This window comes from Protomyctophum parallelum (genome assembly GCF_964188405.1).
Source record: "Protomyctophum parallelum genome assembly, chromosome: 10".
In the NCBI taxonomy this organism is placed as follows: domain Eukaryota; kingdom Metazoa; phylum Chordata; class Actinopteri; order Myctophiformes; family Myctophidae; genus Protomyctophum; species Protomyctophum parallelum.
Window position 1 is genome coordinate 35,575,276 of NC_139704.1, and position 21,518 is coordinate 35,596,793.

Below are 21,518 nucleotides of genomic sequence, written 5' to 3' on the forward strand. Positions count from 1 at the left end.
GGCAAGGCTAATTACTTACTTACTTTATGTGAGTGACACGCAGCAAAGGATCGTCGGGATCGGGAGTCGAACCTGCGACGCGCTGTCAGGTTTAGGATTGGCAGCCTATAGGTGCCCCGGACCACTAGGCCGACCCGGGTCAAAGCTGGTTACTTTTAACAGTCAATTGAGATGTACAGTAGTACTGTATCGCCCAACCACAACATGTGTTGAGATAATGTGTGCCGTGTTTGTGGTGTGCACTCTTTTATAACCCATTTTGGGCGGGAACCCCTTTTAGTGTAACCATTATGTTATGCTTTAGCTATTGAAAAATAGCAGATCTACAAGCTCAGCTACGAGCTTGTAGGTCTGCTATTTTTCAAAAATCGAAGAACGACTGACATAGAAACATAGCTTTTTTTAGAATCTGATCTCAGGTCAAAATGGGATAAAGGCATGTCAACTTTCTTTGGGTTACTTGATAGGCCATTTGATTTGAACGAACCAGCCCCAGTGGAATATGAAACGCCTGTACTGTACACCCACGGCTGTGCTGGGGAATAATGCAGAAGCATTACACTTCCATGCGATATGGCCTCTGCAGAGCAGAAAACGGGACATCGGTGGCTGTTTGCAACAGCGAAAGGAGGGAGTGATTCATGCGTGTTTGAACAATGGGGAGTGACAACCACTCGGTCAGTTGTCCACGTTCATTATTGTGGAAAGACAAATCCTTTGTAAATGTAACATTGGAAACCATGGCAGTGCTAATTTCAGGTCGGTCATCTCTATAGAGAGAGACAGGATAGTTGAGGGCAGAGTGGAGACATACAAAATGAAAACACATTTTGTATGTGATGCTGGTTGATCAAAATGTCCACCTCGCTTGTTGTTGCACATGTTCCCTGTTTGGGGCGGGAACGCCGTCCCCTTTTTGGTGTTAGCATTATGTTATGCTTTAGCTGTTGAAAAATAGCAGATCTACAAGCTCATAGCGCGCCACCGAGTGGCGCGCTACGAGCTTGTAGGTCTGCTATTTTTCAAAAATCGAAGAGCGACTGACATAGAAACATAGCTTTTTCAGAAAACTGTCAGGATGTAGAAGATATTTTTAGAATCTGATCTCAGGTCAAAATCGGTTAAGTAGGCTACGTACAGTACACGGCAACATTTTATACCAAAGACATAGACTGGACTCACTAGACTCGAGTCATCGTAATACAAACAACATTATTGTCAGTACAGTAGACTGGACACATAGGACAGTAAAACATTACTATTAAGTAATCCTTGTGGGCTTCTACCCCAGCCCAGTAGGGGGCGGTAGATGTGGCTTTCAAGTTTCAACTATACCGAGCTGGGGACTCAAAGGCTATCCTGCTCAGTGCTCATACAGTACAGTACAGTACAGGTATTTGACAGAATTAACCCAGCGATAAGTATTCAGTTCTTGTGGAAGGTTTTGATCAAAACTAGGGCACGTACGGGTCCTATAGCAGGGGGGTCTGGTCTATACGCTCTAGATGTTGAGACAGGGGTCGCATGGGGTGTGTCTGTTTTTTTTTTACAGCTTAGCCCACAGCACTTTTATTAGGGTCGGAGTGTGCCCAGACTGCCCACACCCACTGCATGGCATTAAATCCATATGCCACACCATGCTACTTTGCTTTTAAAGCAAGGACACACGTGCACAAGGACACACACACACACACACACAGTGAGAGAGAGAGAGAGAGAGAGAGAGAGAGAGAGAGAGAGAGTATGGTATAGACTAGAGCACCGTACCATCCAGAAGTATAATGACAGCTTGCCCACATGGTTCTACAGTAATAATGATCCTTTAGCGTTGCTATAGTGCTACTGTAAAGCCAGGGCAATAAACCACATCCTCTACAACAGCTCACACTAAATACATCTATTTTGTAACTTTATATATATAGGCCTGCCATCTATGGTTACAGTAGGAGCAGCTAGTGCATGTATCATTATTGTCTCCACCAGGCCGAAGGCATGTGGGGAGAGTATGTTTTGCACTCCGTCCGTCCGTGTGTCCGTGTGTCCGTCCGTCCGTCCGTCCGTCCGTCCGTGAGCAGCTAATCTCGGCCACCGTTAACCCGGTCGATGTCAAATCTTGCGCACACACTCCCTGGATGCCAACGATGAACCTCTGCCCCAAACTTTCCACAACGGCCTGTTATAGCGCCACCAGGAGGCCGCTTTGTGCAAAACAAGTTTTTGCACAGTACACCTACAGATTTTGTCCAAACATCACGCAAATTGGTACACAGTCTCTCTAGAGCCATTCAACGAAACGGGTCTTTCAGATTTCTCAGACTCCATCCTGATTGGTTAAGATTGGCTTCCAAAATTCACAGGAGTGCTCAGTTTCAAACAAAATGCTGCAAATCATGAGCACATCGCGTGATTTCCGTGAAATTGTGCACCCACATTCCCACTAGGCCGAGGACGAAATGCCACATCAACAATTTCAACTCAGACTCAAGGTGGCGCTATAACTGGCCGAAAAGTGTTTTTACCTCTAACTGCACGGATCTGTGGATAACTTTGTATGCCAACTCCCTAGAGGCCAAGGAAAAACCTTTGCCTGGAATTTTTCACATCTGCTCTTTATAGCGCCACCAGGAGGCCGACATATGTAAAACACATTTTCTATTATTACTCCTTCAGATTTTATCCAAATTTCACGCAAATCGGTATACACTATCTCCATAGTCATGTGATCAACACGGAGCGGCACCATTTCCCATCTTCCATCCTGATTGGCTAAGATTGGCTTCCAAAGCTCACACGATTCGTCCATTTCGAAAAAAGGCCACAAATCACAAACACAGTGTGCAATTTCCGTTAAATTATACACGCACATTTTCACTAGGCCGAGGACGACATGCCACAATTTTTTCCTCAAAATCAGCCTCACGGTGGCGCTATAACAGGCCAATTCCTGTTTTTAGCTATAACTGCATCGATCTGTATACAACTTATGTATGCACACATGGAAAAACATTGTACCTGCATCCCTCCGGCCCAAATCTTCCTCAACAGCCTGTTATAGCGCCACCATGAGGCCACAACCTGACCTGCCCTGGTGGAGACCTGTGCCGATTGGCACTTTGTCTAGTCTGTCTTTAAAATGACTGGACCCACGTTGTTGCACAGTTGAAGCCGTGGCATTCAGAATGAAATATGTGGCAAAGTGTTGCAGCTGGGGAATAATATGCGAAACAAATCCATTTGAGTCGAGGAAAAAAGACAGAGGGGGTGTGTGTGTGTGTGTGTGTGTGTGTGTGTGTGTGTGTGTGTGTGCGTGTGCGTGCGCCACTGACCTGTAAATAGGTCAGTGGTGCAGCTGAAGCCAACCAGACCAGAACTCCCAGAAAAGGGAATGAAAACGCACACACACACACACAGATTGGGCCGGGCCTTCATTTTCGGGCCTTTTAGTTTACTAGTTTTCGCCAGGCTGCCGGGCGCAGCTGCGCTAATAACTTTGGAGCGGACCCGTCTAGAGTTTGAATGGATCAGTCAAAAGGAAGGATGGATGGGGAAGGATCAACATATGGAATGTGAGAACATGTCTGTATGGAGATTTTAAGGGTTTTAAAATGTAATGTTTGAGGTCAGATGTATAGTTGCTGCCCGGCTCCATATGGATAGATCTAGGTGATGCTCCAGTCTTCTCCATGTATGGCTATCCAGGGTTTGATGAGGTCAGTGTCGTGATCTTCATATAATGGAAACAAACGGCCATAATATTATGCAGACGTGTCAGGAGGCTTGACGGACTGACGGCCATATATGGTTGGCGTGACAACGGATCGACTGACAGGTTTCGCAGGTTCTCATAGTAATCTGCGACCTACCGTCGCAAATTATACATTCTTAGAACGGCCTGTCTGTGTGGATGCTGGTAACAGTAAAAGCAATGCAAACACAAATGACATGCAATGTATAATTTGTCAACAAAGTAATTTGTGTTCTGTGTGTGTGTGTGTGTGTGTGTGTGTGTGTGTGTGTGTGTGTGTGTGTGTGTGTGTGTGTGTGTGTGTGTGTGTGTGTGTGTGTGTGTGTGTGTGTGTGTGTGTGTGTGTGTGTGCGTGCGTGCGTGCGTGCGTGCGTGCGTGCGTGCGTGCGTGCGTGCGTGTGTCTGTGATCTGTGTGTGTGTGTGTGTGTGTGTGTGTGTGTGTGATCTGTGTGTGTGCGTGTGCGTGTGCGTGTGCGTGCGTGTGTGCGTGTCAGCGGACATAGCAGCGATGCACCGCGGGACGCCCCTGTACGGGCAGCCGTCCTGGTGGGGAGACGGAGACGCGGACGACGAGAACTCCTTCAAGCAGGAGACCAAGACGTCCAGCAAAAAGCAACACGACGGCTCTGCAGCAGGTAGGAGACGCTTTAAGAATGTATCTGCTCTGGAAGAATATATATTCAAAGATTTGTGCCGCATTTTTACGATTTTTCAAAAATAGCAGATCTACAAGCTCGTAGCGCGCCACTCGGTGGCGTGCTATGAGCTTGTAGATCTGCTATTTTTCAATAGCAAAAGTATAACATAATTAGTTTAAAAAACACCAAAAGGGGTTCCCGTCCAAAATGGGTTCTTCTAACCCAACCTGGATAGACGGTGAAATCGTCGAATGTTGTTAAATTAAAACATTACTTTTTTAACACTTAACCAGTGTATAAATGTAACCCGTAAATGTGTCCCAAATGACCCGGGACTATTGGTTATACACTCTCACCGTTACAAATTGATACATTTTACACTGAGGATTTTAACCCATTCTGACCTGAGATCAGATTCTAAAAAATGTCTTCTACATCCTGACAGTTTTCTGAAAAAGCTCTGTTTCTACGTCAGTTGTTCTTCGACTTTTCAAAAATAGCAGACCTACAAGCTCGTAGCGTGCCACTCGGTGGCGCGCTATGAGCTTGTAGGTCTGCTATTTTTCAATAACACCAAAAGGGGTTCCCGCCCCAAAATAAATGGGTTAATGTGTTCCCAACAAGGCTATTGGAAGAAGGAACAGTCATATATGCGGTCATTGTCACCGCTCGCGCGCTCAGTATCATGTGCTCTCGCTGACTCTGCTCTTTAGATAGGATATAATGCACATACATTGAAAAGTTAAAGATGAGGAAACAACAACAATGTGATAGTTCTTCTTTTGATTTGTCGAAACCCTTTTTGTGACAAAGGTCACACAGTAAGTACAGCTCGCACTGGTTTCAATAGAATTGGCTCCACTTCTGGCTCTTCGGTGCTGTTTCAGAACACCCTTTGCTCCTGTCCTTCTGTGCAGTAAGTAGCCTGTGTTTGAAAAGACAAGTGAGTACAATTTACCATTTCCAGAACGACTCACAGTAGGCAAGAACTACATATTATGGTAATACATCAAATACATGGAAATAGTCATAGTAATAGTGTTACTTTCACTAAGCAGTGAAACGAAGCTTGGATATCTTAAAGCCGTCTGTAGCTTATTTTATCTGCTCTTGTTTGTGCTGGGGTTAATGGCCAGACGTACTCTGTGTTTATTTGTGCTTGCCTGCGTGTGTGCGTGCTTATGTGCTTGCAGTGTGTGTGTGTGTGTGTGCGTGTGCGTGTGCGTGTGCGCGCGTGTGTGTAATGCTTGTATGACAGTGTACTCTGTCCACGTGCAGACAAAGGTTATTTTGTGTTTGTATGTGACTACTGTATGTGTGTGTGTGTGTGTGTGTGTGTATGTATAATGTTTGCGCACACAAAGGATATTGTGTGTGTGTGTGTGTGTGTGTGTGTGTGTGTGTGTGTGTGTGTGTGTGTGTGTGTGTGTGTGTGTGTGTGTGTGTGTGTGTGTGTGTGTGTGTGTGTGTGTGTGTGTGTGTGTGTGTGTGTGTGTGCTGTGTGTGATCCCATTAACTCTCAGTGGGGGGTGCTGTGCAGGAATAACGGGATTAGAGATCAGGCAGAATTGCAGCTGGGCCGTAATGTGGCACGTTCAGTGGCAGGCTGGTCTGGTCTAGCCCATTCTGGGCGAGAACCCATTTTGGTGTAAGCATTATGTTATGCTTTAGCTATTGAAAAATAGCAGATCTACAAGCTCATAGCGCGCCACCGAGTGGCGCGCTACGAGCTTGTAGGTCTGCTATTTATTTATTTTTAATCAAAGAACAACTGACATAGAAACGTAGCTTTTTCAGAAAACTGTCAGGCTGTAGAAGACATTTGTAGAATCTGATCTCAGGTCAAAAGGGGCTAGTCTAGTCAGGGATGGATGGATTGATTGATGGATGGATGGATGGATGGGGGAGGTAGACCACAGAAGACAACCAAAAACACCAGGCTGAAGCTTTCTTCAAATCTGTTTCAGTCTGGGATGAACAAGACAAGCAGCATTATGGATTCATCTCCCTCTGTGTTCAAACCTTTTTTTTGTACCGGGGCAGCAGACGGTCGTGCTATAGTTCTCGATGCTGGACACATTATAATGAGTTATAATTTAGGACAGTTTCTCCGTGTTGACCCATGTTGTCAAGGCGGTGGATTAATGCTTGCTGGCGCTGTGACATCAACAACATATGCTTTGGCAATGCTTGATTGAGATTGAATTGGAGCCACGTCGTTAATTTGTAGTACGTTCAGGTGTGTAACTGCCCCGGTTGACTAAAAAAAACCCACTGTGGCTATTTTGTTCAAATGGGGTTGAGAACTTCGGCAATAGAAGTGGGTGAGTACTATAGGTGTTTGTCGACTTATGTACAGTAGGAGCCTTGGCATTCGGTGATATGGGTGGGTCTAATAATATCAAAATGAGTTCTTGTTCCGCTTGTTTTTGTTTTGCATGCATCTGCCTTAACAAATGGCAAGTGGTAGAGAAAGAGCGGTTCAACTGGCAGCAAAGCCTTTGTGTGTGTGTGTGTGTGTGTGTGAGTGTGTGTGTGTGTGTGACGTGTGTGTGCACGCACACGCATGAGTGTGTATGTGTTTTAAGTGCATCCCTCTCCCCTTCCCAGTGAATAGGCTGTTGTTGGACCCCTCCACTCCCCCCCCCCCCCCCTCTCTGTATTGTCACTCAAGCCTATTGGGTTACACCCCCCCCCCCCCCCACCTCGCACACAGACACAGACACACATGAACACACAGCACTCACACTGTCTAGTGTCTACTCTACTATACTCTCTCTCTGCGCCGGAAGAGTCATTAGCCTATCGTTAGTAAGTACCACTATAAATTCCCTGGTTAATAATTGTACTAATTGAACTGTTTTAGGGGGTTTTAGTTTGATGTAAAATGAGTTTCACTCATATCAACGTATGGTTTTTGTTTTGTTTGCTCGTCTACCTGTGGCCCCTTGAGACGACATGTTCATTCATTCAGCGGGTTAGTTCTCTTTTAGGCTTTGTACTTAGTGTAATGTCACAATGTGAGACGAGTCATTGGTTGCATAAGCAAGACGTGCCTGTATGATGTCGTTTGATACTCAAACGGTCAACACTGAAGCCGTACAGTATGTGGTCTGTAGCATGCTGACTGCGTGTTCCTGCATCATGCATTGTCATTAATTATGTAACACTATAACTAGTTTCACTGCTTGTTCTTCTCACGGGCTACGTGTTGCCTTCTTAGCGTCTTGGCACTGACGTTTATCCTGTTCATTGTTGACTAGAGTTCATGCCACTTTACTCCAGTCTGGGTAAGGGGGTACACTTTAATGCTGACTATCTTTGATTCAATACCTGCACTACATGCGCCCAGACCTCTGTTTATGCTATGGTGTCTCATGTCTGTTGTTGTCCTTTATTGTTTGTATTGTTTGTATGTTTTAAATCGCTACTCTTGCTGTAAACCTAATTGCCCTTCTGGGGCATTAATAAAGACCTTGAACCTTGAACCGAAAGGGACAATTTTGGCCGAAACCGAATAACGAATATAGGAAACAGTTGGCCAATGCATTAATTGCATACACTATTCGGTGATATATTTTCTGGCCTATTCGGGCCGAAATTGAATAGGCCGAAAATGCATTTTTTGCCATTTTCTGCCGAATATTTTCTGTGCCCGAATATTCGGTGCATCACTAATGCTGACATAGTGCAGAAACATAAAAAGAGGTGCAGCTTATGCAAAGCTATTATTATTATTATTTTTGTAATTTTATTATATTTAAATATTTTAAGGCAATCGTGAGTCATGACATGCCTTTGCGGGAAACAGTACTTTATGTCACATACAGTGTTCTTCCCAGACATATCATATGATTCATAGTTGTTACACAGGAACGGCATTATCAGAAATAGGAACTGCCTCTCTTCAAAATGTAGCCAGTTAAGGGAAGAAATTATGAGTATATGTAGAATTTGAGTATATTTTACTCTATCGAGAATAGAAAATACATAGGGATGTGATCTATCCATTTAGGCCCTGACGTCGAAATAAAAAAGTCCTCTGAAAGAATATATATTCAAAGATTTGTGCCGCATTTTCACGATTTTTCAAAAATAGCAGACCCACAAGCTTGGTGGCGCGCTATGAGCTTGTAGATCTGCTATTTTTCAATAGCTAAAGTATAACCTATAATGCTTAGTTAAAATACCAAAAGGGATCCCCCTTCAGAATGGGTTAATATAATAGGTATTATTACTATTACTTTTTAAATTACTTTGCAAATATGAAAGTGATAAATGATTTGTGTCGTAGATAATGCATATATACTTAGTAGTAATTAATATAATACAGTGTGCGGTCTGTTACATTCATTTCAGTCCCTTAACCCATTTTAGGTGGGAACCCCTTTTGGTGTTAGCATTAAGTTATGCTTTAGCTATTTAAAAATTGCAGATCTACAAGCTCATAGCGCGCCACCGAGTGGCGCGCTACGAGCTTGTAGGTCTGCTATTTTTGAAAAATCGAAGAACGACTGACATAGAAACAACCGTGTAGTAAATCTTCACAAACTTGCCTCTCGGCAGGCGAGAGGACGCTTGAATCATGTTTCAGACACAAGTCCAAAGAGAAGTTTTTAGAACAGCGTCGTCATCAGCTCAGCAGATAACATTGAAGTGAGGATGAGCACAATTCTGAAGCTGTCGCTCAAGAGTCAGTTTGCCGGCAAGACCCTGTGAAGGTCACAGTTGTTTCCATTAATATTATTATGAGCAAAATATCAGTCTCTTTGAAACATAAAGAAAAGGTGCCAATATCCCGCTATAACTTCTATGCAGTGTTCAGTTTCTTTTTGTTTAGTGATTCTTTTCACCTTTATGCCTCACGTTGTCTTGACGCCTCACATGTTTTTTTCCCCCTAAATGTGAGCAGCTGGTTCCTCTAATTTCTAAACAGTATCATTTATCAAGTGCTGGTTCCACAGAGGCCCTGTTTTGTTAACGAGAACAGATGAGAGAATAAATGGTCCATATTGTTTATTAGCAAAATGCCCAGAGCAGATTTTAGACTGCTGCAATGACGTGTGTGGCGTGTGTCTGTATGTTTAGATGCTTGTGTATAGTTGTATACACACGCTAGTGTGCATTAGCGTGTTTTTTGGGGCTATTTATGATGGAAAGAAATAGAACGAGATACACAATGGTCATGTGTTTTGTTTAGATTGGTGTCCCACTGCCGTTCAAATTGAAGACACTCATTTTGAAAAAATGAGCGAGACCGTCTCAAAGGAGACACTGATTAAATTGGCCTGTATGGGGCCCCCGAGTTTGACCTTTAACCTATACGTTTAGATAATGACCCCCATTGTCCATCGCTCTCCCAGTGACATTGAGATCTTAATAAGCTAATGACTCCATCATGGAATGTCCTACATACTTTATTGGCTTCTCTGTGTATTTACCAGTTAGATAACTTAACAGCAAAGTAGGTCAAGTCCTTTATCATCGGTTGCTGCTGAAAGAACACTAATGTATATTAAAGTATGGAAGTGCCCATACCCGAGGCGGGGTTGGCGAATGGGCCTTTCTGTGTGGAGTTTGCATGTTCTCCCCGTGTCCCCTAGGGTAGGTACCCTCACAAAAAACATGCAGTAATCCTGGTCTCTAAACTATACCTCCCCTTGGCCAGCCAGAGCGCCTGATGGAGGGGAAAGGAACTGGTTGGAATAACGTGTTCCTTCCACGCGCTACGTCCAACCAGGGAAACTCCCCCATGTCAGGTGTAAAGGAGCAACTTGGAAGGAAGCATGAGTTCAAGTCCGTTGCTCTCCCCATGTCCCCCATATATGGGGACTAGGTTGGCGGAGGGTGTGTAGAGCCCAGGATCACATTAGATAATTGACACAGGGGTGAAAAATGGGTTACAAAATCGTGGGATAAAAAAAAATATATTAAAGTATGGAAGGCACATTTCTACTCATGTGCAGAGTAATTCCAAAAACAAATAAGAAATACTTTTGCTGTAATTATTGAAGTGAATATTTAGATTTTTTTATTTAGATGTATTTGATAAATTCATGATACAATTCACCAAGGTGCGCTACGAGCTTGTAGTTGAAAAATCGAAGAACGACTGACATAGAAATATAGCTTTTTCAGAAAACTGTCAGGATGTAGAAGACATTTTTTAGAATCTGATCTCAGGAGAATGGCGAATACTCAATACAAACTCTCTCCCTCTCTCCCCCTGTTCTGTGATTCCAGACAGCAGAGAGGCCCGGCGAGGAGACAAGGCCAAGGAGGAGGGCCTCCATGCGTCCACAGGCCAAGACCCTCCCAGCTACTTTGAGATCCCCACCAAAGAAGGGCCCGTGGCCAGCAACGGCATCCACGAGATCCCCACCAAGGACACGGAGGGCACCGCTGGTGCTAATGCTAACTCCTCTGCAGGTAGGCTATGTAGGCTACGCCATGTTTTAACCATGAGTCTTATATCGCTCTGTTTTTGGGGGACATGTGAAAATCCTCGACATATCCCTTCCCTAATATGTGCTCTGCGTTGAGAGATCACACTCGTAGTCGTGGGGAAAGCTCTGTTATGATATGGGGGGGGGGGGGGGGGGGGGGGTGGAAATGTTGATTTTACAGTGCCATTGCAAGTGATCTCTCAAAATTGGACTAGACTGGTTTTGATTGATTGATTGATTGAAATATTTATTAACAGTTTGTAGAATTACAGTACATTTCAAGCACAAACTCAATACAAAGACTATTAACTGTGAGTGGACGACCCAATTAAGCATTACACTTGTTTACAACAGGGTCCACATTGTTCAATTCATCAAAACATTTAGAGACATACAAATAGACACTTCTATGTAGTTAAAGAACAGAACAGGAATTCATCATATAGGAAGCAGAAAGGGAAAAGATACATATACAGTGAGGGGAAAGGGGGGGATGCATCTGGGCTGTAAGACTTTTTGTTGTGATCATTAGAATGTCTAGAACACGTTCTATTCATTAATGTGAAAGATATCCCCCAAATGTAAAGTATTAATTTATTATTATTATTTTAATAATTATTGTAAATGTGCATACGATTTGCAAAAAAATAAAATAAATATATATATTTTTTACATAATTTCCTCTGATAAGTCCTAGTAGTAAAAAGTAGTAGTATGGTTGAAATTTTTTTTTTTGCAAGTACGGTAGAAATTAATCCGGGTTTTACAGGGTTAACCCATTGTTAACGGGAACCCCTTTTGGTGTTTTAACTAAGCATTATGTTATACTTTAGCTATTGAAAAACAGCAGATCTACAAGCTCATAGCGCGCCACCGAGTGGCGCGCTACGAGCTTGTAGGTCTGCTATTTTTGAAAAATCGTGAAAATGCGGCACAAATCTTTGATTATATATTCTTTCAGAAGACTTAGTTTTTTTATTTCGACGTCAGGCCTAGATGGGTCAAAACAAAAAGACATCTTGCATGAACGGCGTTGCAACCCGGCGACAAATAACCCCCGGGAATCCTCTCCTCCTATCAGCAGCTCAAGGACACGCCTCCTTCACCATAGAGTTCGACAACACGTCCCCGGGGAAGGTCACCATCAAGGACCACGTCGTGGTGTCCAAGTTCACGGCCGGCGGCGGCGACCACCACCGGCCGCGCTCCAAGAAGAGCGGGGCGGGCGGCGGCGGCGGAGGAGGAGGAGGAGGAGGGAGGGACCTGACCACGCTGCAGGCCGCCATGATGGCGTCGGAGAGCAAGGTGGCGGACTGGCTGGCCCAGAACGACCCCACGCTGGTGGTGCGCGCCACCGAGCCCACGGAGGACGACAGCAAGAGCATCAAGAGCGACGTGCCCGTCCAGCACAAGAGGCTCAAAGGTGACGCTCATTCATCTCTCTCTCTCTCTCTCTCTCTCTCTCTCTCTCTCTCTCTCTCTCTCTCTCTCTCTGTGTGTCCCCGTCTCTCTGGCTCCATTCTCCCCACTGTCTTTAGTGGTTCCCAAACTGTTTCGTGTCAAGGACCCCCAAATCAACAATTATTAGGCCACGGACCCCCGTACGCCATGTTTTAACCATGAGTCTTATATCGCTCTGTTTTTGGGGGACATGTGAAAATCCTCGACATATCACTTCCCTAATATGTGCTCTGCGTTGAGAGATCACACTCGTAGTCGTGGGGAAAGCTCTGATATGATATGGGGGGGGGGGGGAATGTTGATTTTACAGTGCCATTGCAAGTGATCTCTCAAAATTGGACTGGACTGGACCGTAAGATAACTGTAATATATGTTTTTTTGTGATCATTAGAATGTCTAGAACACGTTCTATTCATTAATGTGAAAGATATCCCCCAAATGTAAAGTTTTATTAATTTATTATTATTATTTTAAATCAACATTTATTAGGCCACGCACCCCCCATTTGAAAACATATGCCAGTGACCCCGATAAGGGAGGATTTTTATTTTTTACGGCTCTAGCAGTGATTCCGAAACATGTTAATTTCATGGACCCCCCCCAGTTTCACACGCATTATGCTACGGACCCCTGATTTAATGGCATTTCTATCTCTGGTACCCCCAATTTATATTGTAAACCCATTGTTAATTTAACTCCAGTGTACAAATGGAACCAAATATTTGGTTCCATTTGTACACTCAGAGTTACAGACCCATAAGGGTCCATTTGGTTACAAATTATCATTTAGCTGTGGACCCCCTGGAACTCTCTCAAGTACCCCTGGGGGTCCCCACTTTGGGAACCGGATCAGATATATATTTTTCACCGTGATCGCTCCTGCTTCAATTGATTTATTTTACTGATGGTTGTTCTGTGTAAAGTACCTTTCGTAATTTACCCCGATTTATAATGTTGTTTGATGTATTGTTTTTGTGACTGTATTTTATGCGTTGTAACCTCGGCTACGTACGTTGAAAATGAGGGCTTGCCGAGTATAAATAAAGGTGAGAAAGAAAGAAAGAAAGAAAGAAAGAAAGAAAGAAAGATCCCGAAAGAAGTCTGAGATATCAAGTATCATCAAGACTTTGATTAACTCATGTTCCTATAATCGACTATAGTTCCTCCACAGAGAGACTATACTCACTAACTAGTCTCCGGATCAAAATGGGGCATACGGTATATCCAGTAGTGGTAAAAAAAAAAGTAATTTAATTCATATAACGGTCCAGACATTACATTTATCAGTCACCCTCGTTGTTCTGCTGGTAATACACTTGATACACGTGAAGATCACAGAACCAGACATCTCAGAAATTATAAAACTACCTATTCTGGAGAAGATATAATCCCTTCAGAATGGTCTCTCTCTCTCTCTCTCTCTCTCTCTCTCTCTCTCTCTCTTCCATCCACAAAGTCAACTCGTCATTTCTCTCCACTTCTCTTACTAATCCTGTTCTTCCTCTTTTGTCACACACAAACGCACTCACACACACACACACACACACACACACACACACACACACACACACACACACACACACACACACACACACACACACACACACACACACACACACACACACACACACACACGCACACACGCGCCACTGTAAATTGATACAGTATAAAAAGGCTCCTGTTTACACTCTCTGCAGCACTGTGTAACTCTCCTGTGACTCCGTTGCTCTCCCATGGCTCATTGAATCATCACATTGTGGAGGAAAGACACTTCATCATCAGTGCAATGTTTCGGTCCATATCCCACTCGTACCTGAGTATAGCCGTTTCTTTTGTCAGTATTAAGACAGTTATTTTAGCAGCATTAGCCACAAGACGGCGGATTAGTAGTTTGCAGATGGGACCGTATAAGCCCTGATCCCCTCCTCTGGTGTTCTGACAGGCAGTTTTTGACAGGCTTAGCTGAGAGCACACTTAACACATTTAGGCCTAAAAAAAAAGTCTTCAGAAAGAATATATATTCCAAGATTTGTGCCGCATTTTCAAAAAAAAAATTAAATAGCAGACCTACAAGCTTGTAGATTTGCTATTTTTCAATCGCTAAAGCATAACATAATGCTGACACCAAAAAGGGGTTCCCACACAAAATGGGTTAATATTCAGGGTTTCCTACAGAAAGTCATGAATTGTCTTCAGGTGTCATTTCCACGCCTTGAAAAGACAAAACAATTTGTTAAATTGTGTGTTTCAAGCAATGTCGTATTGTAATTTGGTAGAACCCATGGGCTGTAAAAGCTATCTGCGTATGATATGAACTTTTGTCAAAATATTGTAATTTGTCAGTGATCTTCTCTGTGCTCTGCGGGCGAGGAACTAGCGATTCCGCTCACTCTCATTATTTGGGGAAGCCAAATAACATAAACAAAAAAACACGCGCTGGTACCAATTATTTCGACTACAGACTACGCTCAGTCATTTCTCTTTTCAAAAGGCCAGTCCACCCCATTGCAACTCCTTAGGTATAGGGCATGTAGTTTGCATCCCAAGTTATAAAATATACCAGATCATGTAGACCAGGGTACCCCAATATAGGCGGCCCGCGGGCCATTTGCGGCCCACAGAGCGCCCCCTTGTGGCCCATGAAAGAATAAAAAAAAAATATATATATGTTTTTATTTTGTATTTTTTTAAGGGTCCCAGATATAAATGGCATTAAATGGGGGTCAGTAGCCTCTGCATGTCAAACTGGGCATCCTTTTCAAATGGGGTCTTGCCCTGAAAATTAATTTTCAGGGCAAGACCTCGACCTCGCGCGTGCAGACTCGGCCCCCAGCCTGGTACGCTAGTCAAAATATGGCCCTTGAGGAAAATTAATTGGGGAACCCTGATGTAGACTTACAGTACTGTACCTGTATATTCTCCTTCAGCTTATTATTATTTAACCGATTCTTAAAACCGGAACAGGTGTGTGTCATTTTAGATGCCACAATTTTTTTCCACCCTAAAACATGATGTATTATAACTATTATTATAATATAAGGAGGAAGAACTTTTTCCAAAAAGTGTACAGTGTTTGTTAAAATCATGCTTTTATGTGGACACCACGCCCACCAGTTCATTAAGTATGCCTGCTTTGCCTGGTGGGTGGTGATGGCTGGTGACCCACAGCTGTAGTTGTATGATAAAGGGGAGGGGTTAGGGGAGGGGCTGATAATGTGATGTCACTATATTACTGTTTATTTCATTGGCCCGTTTGACTGTCAAGGGCTCAGCCTCCAGGAAGAAACCCTAAATACAAAGTTAATACACCATTGCACATAAAAACGACTCCAGGGTGTCTAATGAAGTACTGTCACCTCACATAGACACATGAAAAACTGGAAAAACGCAAATAAATTGTGGCAACACTTTACAGTAAGTGTAACTTGCCTGAAACATTCAGTCACGCTGAGACCATCTAACGAGTAGTAACTATCCAATTGCACGCCCATTTTGTGGGCATGGAGGGAGAGACGCCAAGGGAGACGGCAAGTGAGACGGAGATGCAGATTTGAGGTTTGCCTCGCAACCCCCTGGGGTATATACGTGCGCCCATGGTCTCTGAAACAAGCTGCTGACAAAAATACATGCATGCTTTTCTCTGTTGTTCCCTCATTGTTCCCTTATTTATATACTGTGTGCCTGGTGGTATAGCTGCCAAGTGCTGAGCAGGCTATATACTCCTGCCAGGAGCTCCCATATGGACGCTGCTGCTGCTGGGCTATATGTGGCCGATAGAATACATGCTGAAAGTACTGTAGTACAGAGGAAGGGAGAAAGTGGAGTGGAGGTGAGGCTAGGGGAGGTTCATTAATGAAATAGGGGACAATTTATGATGACATGGGGCTGTGCGTGTGTGAGCGTGTGTGTGCGTGAGTGAGTGTGTGTGTGTGTGTGTGTGTGTGTGTGTGTGTGTGTGTGTGTGTGTGTGTGAGTGTGTGTGTGTGTGTGTGTGTGTGTGTGTGCAGCTGCTGTTGATGAAAATGGAAATCTATGAGGTGGCCGTGAAAGGGGAGGGAAGCCAATTCATTAGTTGGACTTACGGCTATACAGTACATGTGTGTCAGCTATGATGTGACCGGCTTGCTGACTAGATGACCGGCCTAATAATGGACGGGACGGGACTGACTGACTATCATGTCGTGTGCATATGATGTGTGGCTGTCTGTCTGACTTGATTGATTGACTCGCTGACTGACGGACAATGCGGTCTTTCCAGATCTATAGGTGTGGTTCGTTGAGTTGTGTTGAGCCACTGTTGAGACTCTGCCTATACTAGACGACACCATGAACTGGATTTGTCAGTGGCTTAACCCATTTTGGGGCGAGAACCCCTTTTGGTGTTTTAAGCATTATGTTATGCTTTAGCTATTGAAAAACAGCAGATCTACAAGCTGTAGGTCTGCTATTTTTGAAAAAGTCGTGAAAATGTGGCACGAAATCTTTGAATATATATTTCCGAGCGGACATTTTTAACTAAAATATTTTGGTTTCTGGGGGGGGGGGGGGGGGGGGTGCCTGGAACTATACATATTTTGAGATGGGGGGTCCGTGGCCCAATATAGAGATAATTCTGGGGGGCCTCGCCATGAAAAAGGTTGAGCACCACTGACATAGAAACATGGGTTTTTCAGAAAAAGGCTTTTCTTTTATCGACCTCAGTCCAAAATGGCTTAAGAAGAGAGAGGGGGAACCCACAGAATGCTCCAGAAGGGTTGGTAATGGAACGGTATAGTTTCGTTCACTCTACCAAGAGGGAGAGAGGGAGGGAGGGAGGGAGGGAGGGAAGGAAAGACAGGTGTACTGGGTGAGTAGGAGGAGGAAAAATAATCGAGAGAGAGAGAGAGAGAGAGAGAGAGAGAGAGAGAGAGAGGTGTATGACTGGAGGAAGAGAGAGCTTATTCATCGATGTGCATTGTGGCTGCAGTGAGAATTGTCCCGATAAGCCAGAAAAGCACACATGGGGAGGAGGAGAGAGATGGAGGGAAGCAGAGAGAGAGAGAGACAGACTGGACTTTAGTTGGAGTGTGGAGTGCAAGGCTATACGGCGTTGCCCGTGGTGACCGTGTCACCGTATAGAATCAGAATCAGACAGTTTACAGTAGAAGAGAGAGAGAGATAAATTAATCAACAGGAATAAAGGCAAGAAACGAGGGAGGATAGAGACACATTTTTTGTATCCTATAGAGACCGCAGAGAGGAGAGGAGGTATAGGTAAGGAAGAGAGAGAGGAGGATAGTTGTTATAGTAACAGAGGTGTGCAGGAGTGAAGAGAGAGATGCAAGAGGAGGGAAATAGAGACGAAGGAAAGCATTGGAATTGCTACACGTACAGTGGGACTGACAGTAAGTGTGTGTGCGTGTGCGTGCGTGCTCGTGTGTGTGTGTTCGCTTGCGCACTTGTGTGTGTGAAGTCTGCAGGAGACGAGCGTGCGTGTGTGAGGTATGCGTCAGTGTGTGACGCGTGGCATGTGTGAGCTCTCTGTGTGCTGTGTTTGAGATGAGACGTGCTGATTGTGCTCAGCGACGGTGATGTGATGATGATTTGCGGGGGGGCGAGGAATGCAGCGCGTGTATAAAAAGGTGTGTGAGTCGCACATCGGGTGTGTCGGAGCAGCACTTGATAATGAGAGAGAGAGAGAGGGAGAGAGAGAGAGAGAGAGAGAGAGAGAGAGAGAGATATTTAGCGAGCCAGAGGTGATCACTGCTTAAATCTTATGTTATTTTTCTGGTGATTGATTTCTAATTACTGTCACTGTATCCTCAGGGTCTGACTGTGTGTTTGTGCGTGTTTCATACAAAACAAACACTAACAGCAATTGTAATTATTTATGGCTGTCAGTTCAGTTCTTTTCTTGCATTCTCCCTGACAGTGTACGACATGGTTCTGTGAGAGGGTGTGAGGGTGTTGTGTTCTTAGATTGCTGGAGTATAGGATAAATTGCTGCAAGATCGTTGTCAGACAGATTGTGTATTGTGACCTTAATCTATTGTGCCTCGTTTAGATTCACATGCATAATTTAATATTGCATATTCATAAGAGAGAGAGTGAGAGGGTGAGAGAGAGAGAGAGAGCACATGTGCAAGCAGGTGCTTGTTGTGTATGTAGCATACTGATGCTTGTGTAGTGGAGTTTGCGGGTTGCACAGGACGTGCATGTGTGTGTGTGCTGTGTGTGTGCTTACATACATATGTATGTTGTTTGTGTCTGCGTGTACGCATGTGTATACAACTACGTGCTTGTGTCTGTGCGTGCGTGCGTGCGTGCGTGCGTGCGTGCGTGCGTGCGTGTCCAGTGTGAGTCATGGTGGGGCTAGTGGGGCAGAGCGCCGGACATTCACAGACCTCTCTGTTCTCCTCTGACCTCCTAACGGCCTCTTTGTCTGAAGGACACAGCATGACAGCTCTGCCTCTCTCTCTGCCTCTCTCTCTCTCTCGCTCTCTCTCTCTCTCTCTCTTCCTTAATACCACTTGAGTATCACCTTTAGTAGCTGCACAGTAGTGCATCAAGACACAAAATACGGTGCGGGAGAAAGAGAGGGAGTGAATGCCACGTGACAAGACGTTACATTTACACGTTTATATTTTAATTCGTTCTTTTTAGACTCAAGTGTTATATAAATATGTTGGTTCCAGTGTGACATGCTGTCACAGGGCCCATAGTGGTTGCAGCGTAATTAGCGTAATTATGGATCCCTGAAGGGCTGTGATCCACTACTAGACCAGATGGTGAAGTTTAGGTATAATGTTAGAAAAGGTGGTTGGTTAAGTTTAGACATTATAGGTAAGAAATGGTTACGTTAAGGTTAGGCGATAGGTTTAGAGATGGTTCAGGTTAAAGACAATAGGTTAGCGACGGTTACATACTTACATTTCGACATTAGGTTGGTTGGTTGCGTGGTTAAAATAGCAGATCTACAAGCTCGTATACTCGCTTGTAGGTCTGCTATTTTTGAAAATGCGGCACAAATCTTTGGATTAAGATGTTTACTGTACTGTAGCAGTTACTCTGTGTCACCCATCTTCCTCCTCTGTCATCACCAGTCCTTCGTAAAAAAAGATCACACCCGTGTGAAGTGAGTGGTGCAACTCCGTGTGGGGGGTCCCCGTGGGGTCTCCGGAAGTTCCAGACCCAGAAAAACAACCATGCTATATCCGTGCTCATACACCCAGGCACCCATGGCCACACACATAGCTCAGTAAGGGAGTGGCTGCACCCCTTTCAGGGGAGCACATATATTTACTGTGGAAACATAAACAAATGCATACAGGCTAAATTCAAAACCAGGAAGAGGAGAGAGGGAACGGTGACCATGGATAAATCCATAGCCCATATACATTATAGCCTGCTTGACCACGGAGCACCAATGCTGTCTTCTCTTCTTAACGGATTGCAGACCAACTAGTGGACGTAGTGAAATGTAAAACATGCACACAGTCATCTACCAAACCTGGATGTACATTTGAATATCGTAGCTATCACTATATAAAGCTTAAAGACTGCTGCAAGTACAGCCGTGAACTAGGACAGTGCCAGAGTGCTGCTATGTGTCTTACTCTCCAAGGATGTATGCCTACTATAGGAAATATCTAAATAGCACTTTCTTGGCAATGCTATATTCTTCATAAGTGTTATATATACAGTATATATAAAGAGAATGGAGGGGAATATGCAGTTGCAGGAATTGACCCAAATTGCATTTTTACTCTCTCAATTAACTTTTCAACCCATTGGAACTGGGAAAGCATCCGTGTCACTTTGAATTTTTTACGTTGGCTATTAAAAAAATAGCAGATATACAAGCTCACAGGGCGTCACTTCGTGCTTGTATACATTTGCTATTTTTGACATTTTTGAAATTATTCAAAGTGTTTTGAAAAAATATTGAATATTGAATACCCATTGGAACCGGGAAAGCATCCGTGTCACTTTCAATTTTTTTACGTCGGCTATTCAAAAAATAGCAGATATACAAGCTCACAGGGCGTCACTTCGTGCTTGTACAAATTTGCTATTTTTTTTTTTTTTTGAAAAGATTCAAATATTGAATCATTTTGAATTACAAAAAAAAGTTTGAGAACTAACATTTTTCGAAGGCATTTGTAGAATGGGCCTCCGCCGGTCTTCTAATGGGTTAATGTGACTGCCCTGGCTGTCATCTCTAGCAGCGTGCCACATCCTGAGTACCAACCAACCCCTCCTCCTCCACCACCAAGTCTCTGGTTATATTATTACTACTCCACCAACCCCCACCCTGTCATTTCCTACTTCCTCCAGCTCACCCCCACTCACCCCGGCCAGCTTTACCCCGTTTTCTCTCTGCTTCCACCCCTCTATCGCTCTAACCCCCCCTCCCTCTCCCCTGCTGCTTCCCCTCCCTCCATCCCTCCCTCCCTCCATCCATCTCTCTCTCTCTCTCTCTCTGTCTGCCCGTGAAGTAGGCAGGGTCGATCACATTGTGGTGGCATGTCTGGATTAGCGTGGCACACAGTCTGCACACAGCAACGCGGCCAGCGCGGCATGCTAGTCGGGTCTCAGACAGAGGGGCGGCGCGTAGGGACAGGAGAAAGAGCCACGGTGTAGGAAGGTAAGGTGGTCGGTTTGCCCTATTTAGGAGCTATTTTGAAGTGGCGAATGAACCACTTTAGTTAAGCCCTATTTTATACTTTGTCTTTGTCATGTGGTGACGGTGTTGCGTGGCGAAACTAGTTGGTGTGCTAAGCACATTGTGAGTGTGTAGATTGGCTATTTCCACTATTGTTAGTAAGTAAATTTCCGTCTGTGATATGGTGATGCCAGGATGAACGTGGTTAAGATTTAGACTAGAGTTCGCAGAGGTTAGAGTTTATTTCATGTTGTCTTTGCCCTCAAAGGTGGTCTTTTTTAGGATGGGTTGACTGTCTTTATGGGACCGTTTTTTCTTTGTCGTGAAGTTGAATGGTGGTGCTGTAGTTATCTTCATTCACAAGGACTCAAGGAAAGGCTGCTCTTTCTTCTGTTAAGGTTCTTGACTTCTTGTCAGGATTTATGTGGAAAATAATCACCTTGCCATAACATATTTTAGTGTGATTGCTAGGCTTGTCGTCTGGGGCAGATGCTTGCTATGTTATGGCTTTTTTCTGTCCCTTTTGTCAAAGGCCCCTTCCATAATCCATAATTTAAATGAATTAGTGTATAATATACACTAT

At 44.1% G+C, this 21,518-nt stretch overlaps 1 protein-coding gene across 2 annotated transcripts in view; it reads left to right on the forward strand.

Annotated features, from left to right (window-relative positions):
• cep170aa (centrosomal protein 170Aa) overlaps positions 1–21,518 on the forward strand; it is an 84,111-nt gene that overhangs the window by 35,155 nt on the left and 27,438 nt on the right. For both annotated transcript variants that reach the window (XM_083775144.1, XM_083775145.1), the window contains exons 8-10: positions 4,241–4,381; positions 10,628–10,813; positions 11,912–12,253. In XM_083775144.1, the coding sequence (XP_083631270.1) occupies positions 4,241–4,381; positions 10,628–10,813; positions 11,912–12,253 (669 nt within the window). The remainder of the gene's footprint in view (positions 1–4,240; positions 4,382–10,627; positions 10,814–11,911; positions 12,254–21,518) is intronic.